This window comes from Sardina pilchardus, chromosome 24 (assembly GCF_963854185.1).
Source record: "Sardina pilchardus chromosome 24, fSarPil1.1, whole genome shotgun sequence".
Classification (NCBI taxonomy): Eukaryota; Metazoa; Chordata; class Actinopteri; order Clupeiformes; family Clupeidae; genus Sardina; species Sardina pilchardus.
This window is the reverse complement of record NC_085017.1, coordinates 3,519,227-3,529,170: the sequence shown is the minus strand read 5'-3', so window position 1 is coordinate 3,529,170 and position 9,944 is coordinate 3,519,227. Positions and strand designations below refer to the sequence as shown.

At 52.6% G+C, this 9,944-nt stretch overlaps 1 protein-coding gene across 1 annotated transcript; it reads left to right on the top strand.

The window, feature by feature from the left end:
• The first annotated feature begins 1,371 nt into the window (after window positions 1-1,371).
• On the top strand, window positions 1,372-9,574 carry LOC134073108 (uncharacterized). The gene is made up of 5 exons (XM_062530089.1): window positions 1,372-1,384; window positions 2,817-2,945; window positions 3,234-3,899; window positions 4,274-8,068; window positions 9,438-9,574. Exons 1-5 carry the CDS (start codon window positions 1,372-1,374, stop codon window positions 9,572-9,574), a joined length of 4,740 nt encoding a protein of 1,579 aa, XP_062386073.1.
• The last annotated feature ends 370 nt before the right edge of the window (window positions 9,575-9,944 follow it).

Below are 9,944 nucleotides of genomic sequence, written 5' to 3'. Positions count from 1 at the left end.
AAGTAGCTCATGGTTCGCCTATACATGGTTTCAAAATAAATTAATCATTACGATTTTATATAACCTCTGACAACTTCTTCCTAAAACAATCTTCTGCTGTTGACCTCAGAAACGTTTTTTCTGATTTAAGCAAATCAAATAATGTCTAATGTAAACATTTCAAAGGACTTTAATGATTTAGCCTAGCTACCCATTCTAACCAAATCTTGTGGTATTTTAGCTTGCTAACTTTATTTACACTAGCTCAGAAAAGAATATAATTTGCAACGTGGTTGTCAAGTTTGCAAGCCCTGATCAGTTGTAAAAACATATGTGGTTCGTATGACATTTTAACAATTATAAATATGTATTTTAAATATGTAAAACAAATTATGCAAAACACCTACCTTTCTCTTGGTCCTATGCTCTTGGTAATCTCGTGAATGTTGGTGGGTAATCTCGCAAATCATGACGAGATTTGATATTTCACATCGCTTGCCCTGATTGGCTGAAACAATGCAAGCATATTGTCCTGGCTCTATGAGAATTTAATATAGGCGTTCCAATACTTATGACTCCTGTATTTTAAGGAAAACATTTATTTATTTACAATACATTATTCATTCACAAAAAAAATGGTTGTCCTTAAAGGTTGAATATTTTCTCATTTTTTCATTTAAGGCATTAAGATCAATTTCCAAAAGATGTTTTTATATTGTCAACTTTAGCATGTGTTCCAATACTTTTGGAGGGCACTGTATACATAGTCAACACTACCAAACACCACAATTACTTTCTAATTAGCAGTGATCTACAGCTTAGCAGCTTAGTAACAAACTGTACTCGCATTCAATAGCCAGAAACGTTGTGAGTTCAGAGTTGAGGCAAAATTGTACTGGTCAGTTACCATTCATGGTGATGAGAATAATGGCCTGGCCTGCTCTTTGTTGTCTAGCCAGAGGTCCGCACTTACACCCCCTCTCCACCGGCAGGACACAGGCTATGAAATCATACATTAATAATTTCATAAAACATTTACATGTTCAGTAATATCTTCATGTATGATAGAGAACCAAAACAGATCTGTCAACTTACACTTTTTACCCATTGCCAGGCTTCCTGTGCTGTCCTCTTTTAGGATATCGGATGGCGCAATAGGTTTATAAAAACCTTAAAGCATTGACTCCCGATTGTGCAGGACATGGCACTCATGCACAGTCCTGTCACACTCACAGCAAAGATGCATGGCGTGCATGCAATCCCTGCATCGGATGGAGGCCTCCTTGACCTGGCATCGCTCACATTGCATCTTTTTTATGCTTTTGTGTCACGGGACTATGGTGAAGGGAATAGTTTCCCTGGGGACTATTTACATTGCTACACTAAGCCAAGATGGCGGCCCGCTGTGACCAGTTGTAAACAAAGCATTCATTCAATCGTCTATCTATTAGCCCATTAACTACAGCTGTTTAGCGGGTAAAATGATGTTTTGTGATTGGTGCGTGGGTTTGGGGAGTGCTTTTTATACCCCAGGAAACGAAGAGTTAGGAAGTTCGTCTGGAGGGGGATCTGACTGGCAGCACAGGCACACAGGCACCCGGGCACACGGACTAAAGACGGATCCGCTGAGAGGGCTGACAATCCGACAAGGAGGACGTGAACGGACCGGAGCGAATGCACTGTGGAACGGGTACCATAGCAGCTACGGATTCTACGTTCCTGTGGAAGAGAGCCAACCACGTTACGACTAGACCGCTTGGATCTCGGAAGAGCTGAAGACGTCCGCCTGGCTACGAGCTAAGTGTCTCCTGTATATTTGCCTGTGTGTTTGGTGGGCCATCCCACGACGTGTAACTTAATAACGTTTCTGACGTGCGTCGTAATTGTGCGCCTGTATTCCCCCTGCTCTGCAAGATAAGTGGCGGCTCTCCTCCCCTCCCCTCGGGCACAAGTTACATTATCTTCTGCTACGTGATCCAGGCCTTAGTTCTCCCTGCCACCGAGTGTGTGACCTGTCTGAAGTGCCTCACTGTTTGAAGTGCCTCACTGTTTGCTGTGTCTTTGCTGTGGAATTGCTGTGGATTGCTTCACGTGTGCTGAACTGCCTGACATAGCTGGAGGTTACCTGCGTAACCTGTGCCTCTGGTTGGGATACCAAATAGCCTCATTTGCCCGCTGGCCTTATTGGGAGCTTGCCTATTTGAACACTGATTAGCCTGTCGTCTGCCTGCCCCCCTGCAGGCCTTATAGAGAGCTTGCCTATCTGAACACTGACTAGCCTGCTATCTACCTGTCCCCCTGCAGGGCTTAGTGAGAGCTTGCCTATTTGAACACTGATTAGCCTGTCGTCTGCCTGTCCCCCTGTAGGCCTTATCGAGAGCTTGCCTATCTGAACACCGACTAGCCTGCTATCTACCTGTCCCCCTGCAGGCCTGACTGGGAGCTTGCCTATTTGAACACTAATTAACCTGTCGTCTGCCTGTCCCCCTGCAGGCCTTATTGAGAGCTTGCCTATCTGAACACTGACTAGCCTGCTATCTACCTGTCCCCCTGAAGGCCTTATTGAGAGCTTACCTATTTGAACACTGATTAGCCTGTCGTCTGCCTGTCCCCCTGCAGGCCTTATTGAGAGCTTGCCTATCTGAACACTGACTAGCCTGCCATCTACCTGCCCCCCCCCCCCCTGCTGGCTTTATTGAGCGCTTGCCTAACTGAACACTGACTAGCCTGCTAGCCAAACACCCCCTGCTGGCTGCACCTGAACCCTGGTCGACCAAGCACCGACTGGCCTGTGCTAATTAACCCAGCTCTTGTTCTGTGCCTCTGTCTCTCATCAGCTGTGTTTAGGGAGACTGTTGGGAGCCGACACCTGTGTCCAGGACAAACCATCCAGCCCCGCCGAGTGGCCGAAGAGAACAGTGCCCTCTTTGCCTTTTTCCTACACGGGAGCAAACTGGCCCAGCCCAGTATTTGACTTTGCCCCTTTTGGACTCTTCCCTTTTGGGAAAACCCCTTTTTAAACATTTATAATAAACCATATTGTTTTAACTGTATTCCTTGTGTCTTGGTCTATTGAGTGGGTGTGGTCTACTCCCCAGTGTAGAGTGTAGAAAAGTGGTCGCACAGGCGCCCCCTGCTGGGTCACAACTGGCGTAGTCGGCAGGATTGTCTACACTGGGTTTGAGTCACTCCACCCCTCAATATGACCGACGAGGCACCAATAACCCGCCCCCAAGTCTTGCCTGTTTTCGTAGGAGCCCCTTGGGCCCCGAAGTTCCGTGGACCTGGCTCGGATGTGAGTCTAAAAGAGTGGACGTCGCAGACGAAGTACCTGGCCGACCTACAAGGGCTGACCGAACAGCAGAGGCTACAATTCCTCCTGGGGTCGTTGGAAGGAGAAGCCAAGCGAGAGTTGCAGGCTGCACCCGAGGAGAAGCGCAGCACGCCCCAGGCTGTGTTGGCTTACCTTAAAGATCTATACGGCGACAAGACTCCGGCTGCTGCATTGAGAGCTCAGTTTTTCAACTGTCGTCAAGGCCCTACGCAGTCCATCCGCTCCTTTGCCTTGCAGCTGCGGGAACTGTTTGTGCGCCTGAAGAACAGAGACAACCATGGCCTGGGCGACGAAGATGCCTTGATGCGAGATCAGTTCCTCTTGGGGCTCCGTGATGGCCCCATACGCCAGTGCTTGAAGACCCAGCTCCGCCGTGATGCCAATCTGACCTATGAGGCCATCCGAAAAGAAGCGCTGGCCCTGGAGTTGGACCAACAAGAGACCAACGAACAGCCTGTGAGTGTGGCTGCAAGCAGCGCCAGTGCCCCTGCCCCCCCATCTACTACCGACTGGAAGCGCGAACTGCATGCTGAGATAATGAAAGATGTAAAAGAACAGATGGCAGAACTGTCTAGGACTCTTCTGGGTGAGTTGCGTAGGAGCCGTCCAAGTAGCCCACCACCTTCTCGAGGGAGGTCTTCTTCCGAAGGCGCACGGGAGCGCAGGGCGGCCCGACCCACTAGCTCCAGGTTCCAGTGGGATGAAGAGGGTAGGCCAATCTGTAACCGATGTGGAGTGGCAGGACATGTGAGCCGGCACTGTGAGGCACGACGTACCTCACAACAGGATTTTTAGCTTTGCCGGCCACTGTGGGTCAAGTGGCTGGGACCCCTTCAACTGACCCCTCGCCCGTCCCTAGAGATGTCCTGATTGGTCAATGCCCTGTCGTAAAGATACTTGTCAACGGTAAGGAAGTCCAGTGTCTGGTTGATACTGGTTCACAAGTGACTCTGTTCTCAGAAGACCTGTGTAAAGAGATCTTTGACGTGCAACAACTACAACAGGCTGAGACATCCTGGCTGACCCTGCGAGGGGCGAACGGACTGGACATCCCCTATACCGGCTACATAGTGGCTGACTTCCAGGTCCAAGGGGTTGTGGTCCCGGAGAAGGGGGTTGTTGTCGTGAGGAATCATTGTCTTGGCAACCATCGAGCCTTGTTGGGTATGAATGTCATATCTGGCTGTTGGGAACAGCTGTTTCAGAACCGCAAGGACCAGCCACCTCGACACACCCACATCCCAGAGGTGAGAGACTGGGAACACATCCTTGCAGACTGCCACCGCATCCACACCGCCCGGGCACAGGGGGAGCGTGAAGACACTGCTCGAGTTTCCTGCCGCTATGCCCTTGCCATCCCTGCGCATAGCGAAGCCCTGGTTTGGGCTAAAGTGCCATCTCGAAAACACGGACAGGACGTTTGGGTGGTAGTGGAGCCACACCTGGAATGCAAGGAGGTTGAGGTGGCTCGCGCCATTGCGACAGTCCACCGGGGGCGCGTCCCAGTCAGGGTGAGGAACACCAAACCCTACCCAGTCCACCTGCATCACCACCAAGGCCTGGCCAGAGTCACCACGGTAACGCCATCCCAAGTGGTCGAAGGTACCGACGTTTGTTTTACTAGAGTGGGACCTGGGGTTGTAGAAGTGGGTGTTGTCCACACAGAACAGGGGTTGGGGATGACAGCGGGGAGAATGCCTGACCATCTGTGTTGTGAGTCTTTGCAGGGTGAAAACCTGGATGGGAACCAGCAGCAACAACTCCAACAGCTTCTGGATAGGTGGCAGCACGTGTTCTCCACCCATGACGAAGACTACGGCTGTACAGATGTGGTGAAACACCAGATCCCCACGGGTGATGTGGCTCCCAGCCGTGAGCGTTATCGGCCTGTGCCCCCCACCCTCTACCAGGAGGTCCGGTCGTTGCTGAGAGGTATGTTGGAAGGGGGAATTATCCGGGAGAGCAGCAGCCCGTGGGCTGCCCCTATTGTACTGGTCCAAAAGAAGACGGGCGCCTGGAGGTTCTGTGTTGACTACCGCAAACTGAACAGTATGACCAAGAAAGATGCTTTCCCCCTGCCCCGCATCGAAGACTCTCTCACCAGTTTGTCTCAGGCAGCGTGGTACTCCACTTTGGACCTGGCCAGCGGCTACTGGCAGGTGCAAGTAGAAGAGCGAGACAGAGAAAAGACCGCGTTCACCACACCCTTTGGGCTTTTTGAGTGGGACAGGATGCCCTTTGGCCTCTGCAATGCCCCGGCCACCTTCCAGCGGCTGATGCAGAGATGCCTCGGGGGTCAGCTGGTCGAGTCCACTCTAGTGTACCTTGATGATGTCATCGTCTTCTCCCCCGATTTCCCCACCCACTTGAGACATCTGGAGGAAGTATTTCGAGCTATGGAGCGGTATGGCTTGAAACTACGGCCAGAGAAGTGCCAGCTATTCCGACAAGAGGTCAAGTTCCTGGGCCACTGCGTCAGCTACCAAGGCGTCGCCCCTGATCCAGAAAAGGTATCCGCGGTGCAAGAATGGCAACCTCCTAAAACCGTCAAACAGGTACGGTCCTTTTTGGGTTTTGTGGGGTACTACAGGCGCTTCATAAAAGACTTCTCCAAGATAGCCAAACCCCTGAATGAGCTTCTGGTCGGCACCGGACGTCCTCGTGGTAGGGGTTCTCCCACCGTTACCTGGGGCCCGGAGTGCGACGCTGCCTTCCAAAAGCTGAAAGCTGAGCTGCTGCAGGCTCCCATCTTGGCTTATGCCGACTTCTCCCAGCCTTTTACCCTTTACACTGATGCCAGCAATGCTGGGCTGGGTGCGGTACTGGCGCAACAGCAAGGGGGAGTGGAGAGGGTTATTGCGTATGCGAGTCGAAGCCTCCATCCCGCGGAACGCAACGACTCCAATTATAGCTCTTTCAAGATCGAACTCCTAGCCCTAAAGTGGGCCTTGAGTGAGAAATTCAAAGACTATCTGTGGGGTGCCAAGGTGATGGTGGTGACAGACAACAACCCCCTGGTCCATCTCCACACGGCCAAGCTGGGGGCGGTAGAGCAGCGCTGGGTAGCCCAACTTGCCAACTATGACTATCAGATACGGTACCGACCCGGTAGAGAACATACTAATGCCGATGTCCTTTCCAGGCTTCCTGTTGCAGAGAAGGTGCCTCCAGCCGTGACTCCATCCACACAGCCAGAGGAAGGACTGCTGGTAGCAGTCATCGAGGCCCCAGGGACAGATGAAGGTGCGGTGCCGGTGGGCTGGGGCTGGAACCCAAGACAGTGGGCAGAGTTGCAGGCGGAGGACCCAGATCTGCGGGTGGTCCATGCGTACCTGGAGCGTGGGGCGTTGCCTCCAGCAGAAGAGAGGAGGGCACAAACGCAGACCGTGAGGCAGATATTGAGCCATTGGGGTAAGCTGAGTCTACAGGAAGGGGTACTCTGCAGAGCAATACAAGACAATGCAACCCATGAGGTTATGTTGCAGGTGGTTGTACCACAGCCACAGATCCAGGCTCTTCTGAAGGCCTACCATACTGACATGGGCCATCAGGGCCAGGAGAGGACGCTATCCCTGATCCGAAGGAACTTCTATTGGCTGCGGATGGAAGAATCTGTGAGTACATTCATCCAGAGCTGCCCCCGTTGTACGTTGCATAAGAAGAGACCAGATGCCCGAGCCCCCTTAGTCCCCATAGTGCCTAAAGCCCCCCTCCACATCCTTGCTGCCGACTTTCTGACGCTGAGCCGTCCAACTGACCGGTACCAGAACATCTTGGTTGCCACTGATCTGTTCACCAAGTACGCTTGGGCCATCCCCACCTCCGACCAAACTGCCATCACCACTGCCAGGGCACTGTGGAGTAATGTGATCCAGCCTTTCGGGTGCCCGGAGACCCTCCATTCAGACCAGGGCCCGAATTTTGAAGCCAAGGTTGTGCAAGAACTGTGCCAGCTGTATGGCTGTCGGAAGACACGAACGACCCCATACCACCCCCAGGGTAACGGGGGATGCGAGCGCTTCAACCAGACCCTGCTGGGTCTACTAGGGACTCTGGAAAAAGAACAACAAGATCGGTGGGTAGAATACCTCCCCTCACTGCTCCAAGCCTATAACAATAGTGTGCACAGTACTACCGGCTATGCCCCGTCGTATCTGATGTTTGGGAGGCATGTCCGCTTGCCCACTGATATGCTCCTAGGAGTAGCACAGCCAGAGGGGGCTCAGAGTACTACAGACTGGGTGGGTCGGCACCACCAACGCCTCCGCTATGCCTACGAGAAAGTCACTGAACACTTGGGTGCTGCCGCTGCAAAGAACAAGCGACTGTACGACCGCACAGCCCAAGATGCCCCTCTATTACCCGGTGAGCGGGTGCTTGTCCGAGAACACCAGCGTCGAGGACGAGGTAAATTAAGTGACCGGTGGGAATCTGGACCCTATGTGGTGGTTGGCTGCCCCCGACCAAACGTGCCGGTTTACACCGTGAGACCCGAAGGAAGGTCTGGTCCCGACAGGGTACTTCACCGCAACCTACTTCGGCCTTGCCCCAACTACCCAATGGTAGACAGCCCGACCCCTGAGGGGCCCGAGGCATCTGAAGCACTCCAGGGACCCCTGCTGGGATGGACCCTAGCCCCTGGGGCTCCAACGCCTGTGGTGGAAGAAAGTCCCCCGCCGCAGCACAGACGCTCTCAGAGGGACACCCAAGGAAGACCACCAGTGAGGTATGGCAACTGGGTGTCACGGGACTATGGTGAAGGGAATAGTTTCCCTGGGGACTATTTACATTGCTACACTAAGCCAAGATGGCGGCCCGCTGTGACCAGTTGTAAACAAAGCATTCATTCAATCGTCTATCTATTAGCCCATTAACTACAGCTGTTTAGCGGGTAAAATGATGTTTTGTGATTGGTGCGTGGGTTTGGGGAGTGCTTTTTATACCCCAGGAAACGAAGAGTTAGGAAGTTCGTCTGGAGGGGGATCTGACTGGCAGCACAGGCACACAGGCACCCGGGCACACGGACTAAAGACGGATCCGCTGAGAGGGCTGACAATCCGACAAGGAGGACGTGAACGGACCGGAGCGAATGCACTGTGGAACGGGTACCATAGCAGCTACGGATTCTACGTTCCTGTGGAAGAGAGCCAACCACGTTACGACTAGACCGCTTGGATCTCGGAAGAGCTGAAGACGTCCGCCTGGCTACGAGCTAAGTGTCTCCTGTATATTTGCCTGTGTGTTTGGTGGGCCATCCCACGACGTGTAACTTAATAACGTTTCTGACGTGCGTCGTAATTGTGCGCCTGTATTCCCCCTGCTCTGCAAGATAAGTGGCGGCTCTCCTCCCCTCCCCTCGGGCACAAGTTACATTATCTTCTGCTACGTGATCCAGGCCTTAGTTCTCCCTGCCACCGAGTGTGTGACCTGTCTGAAGTGCCTCACTGTTTGAAGTGCCTCACTGTTTGCTGTGTCTTTGCTGTGGAATTGCTGTGGATTGCTTCACGTGTGCTGAACTGCCTGACGTAGCTGGAGGTTACCTGCGTAACCTGTGCCTCTGGTTGGGATACCAAATAGCCTCATTTGCCCGCTGGCCTTATTGGGAGCTTGCCTATTTGAACACTGATTAGCCTGTCGTCTGCCTGCCCCCCTGCAGGCCTTATAGAGAGCTTGCCTATCTGAACACCGACTAGCCTGCTATCTACCTGTCCCCCTGCAGGCCTGACTGGGAGCTTGCCTATTTGAACACTAATTAACCTGTCGTCTGCCTGTCCCCCTGCAGGCCTTATTGAGAGCTTGCCTATCTGAACACTGACTAGCCTGCTATCTACCTGTCCCCCTGAAGGCCTTATTGAGAGCTTACCTATTTGAACACTGATTAGCCTGTCGTCTGCCTGTCCCCCTGCAGGCCTTATTGAGAGCTTGCCTATCTGAACACTGACTAGCCTGCCATCTACCTGCCCCCCCCCCCTGCTGGCTTTATTGAGCGCTTGCCTAACTGAACACTGACTAGCCTGCTAGCCAAACACCCCCTGCTGGCTGCACCTGAACCCTGGTCGACCAAGCACCGACTGGCCTGTGCTAATTAACCCAGCTCTTGTTCTGTGCCTCTGTCTCTCATCAGCTGTGTTTAGGGAGACTGTTGGGAGCCGACACCTGTGTCCAGGACAAACCATCCAGCCCCGCCGAGTGGCCGAAGAGAACAGTGCCCTCTTTGCCTTTTTCCTACACGGGAGCAAACTGGCCCAGCCCAGTATTTGACTTTGCCCCTTTTGGACTCTTCCCTTTTGGGAAAACCCCTTTTTAAACATTTATAATAAACCATATTGTTTTAACTGTATTCCTTGTGTCTTGGTCTATTGAGTGGGTGTGGTCTACTCCCCAGTGTAGAGTGTAGAAAAGTGGTCGCACAGGCGCCCCCTGCTGGGTCACATTTGGACGCCAAAACTCCCTCTGTGAGGTCTGCCTGGGCCTCTTTCCACCTCCTCTGGGACTGATCCTGACGCTCCCTCCAGGTCATACAGCTACTCTGCCTCTCTGGACCCACTGGGCAGTCAAAGGTGGGTAACACTTGTAACCACTCTCCTTAGATGGTGAATAATAAGAGACACTACATAACTATTAGGGATGT

Excerpts from the sequence above, each read along its gene's own strand:
- LOC134073108 (XM_062530089.1), top strand. Across the intron at positions 2,946-3,233 it reads GAGCAAACTGGCCCAGCCCA|GAGCCCCTTGGGCCCCGAAG; the intron begins GTATTTGACTTT and ends CTGTTTTCGTAG. Across the intron at positions 8,069-9,437 it reads CTGGGTGTCACGGGACTATG|CTGTGTTTAGGGAGACTGTT; the intron begins GTGAAGGGAATA and ends GTCTCTCATCAG.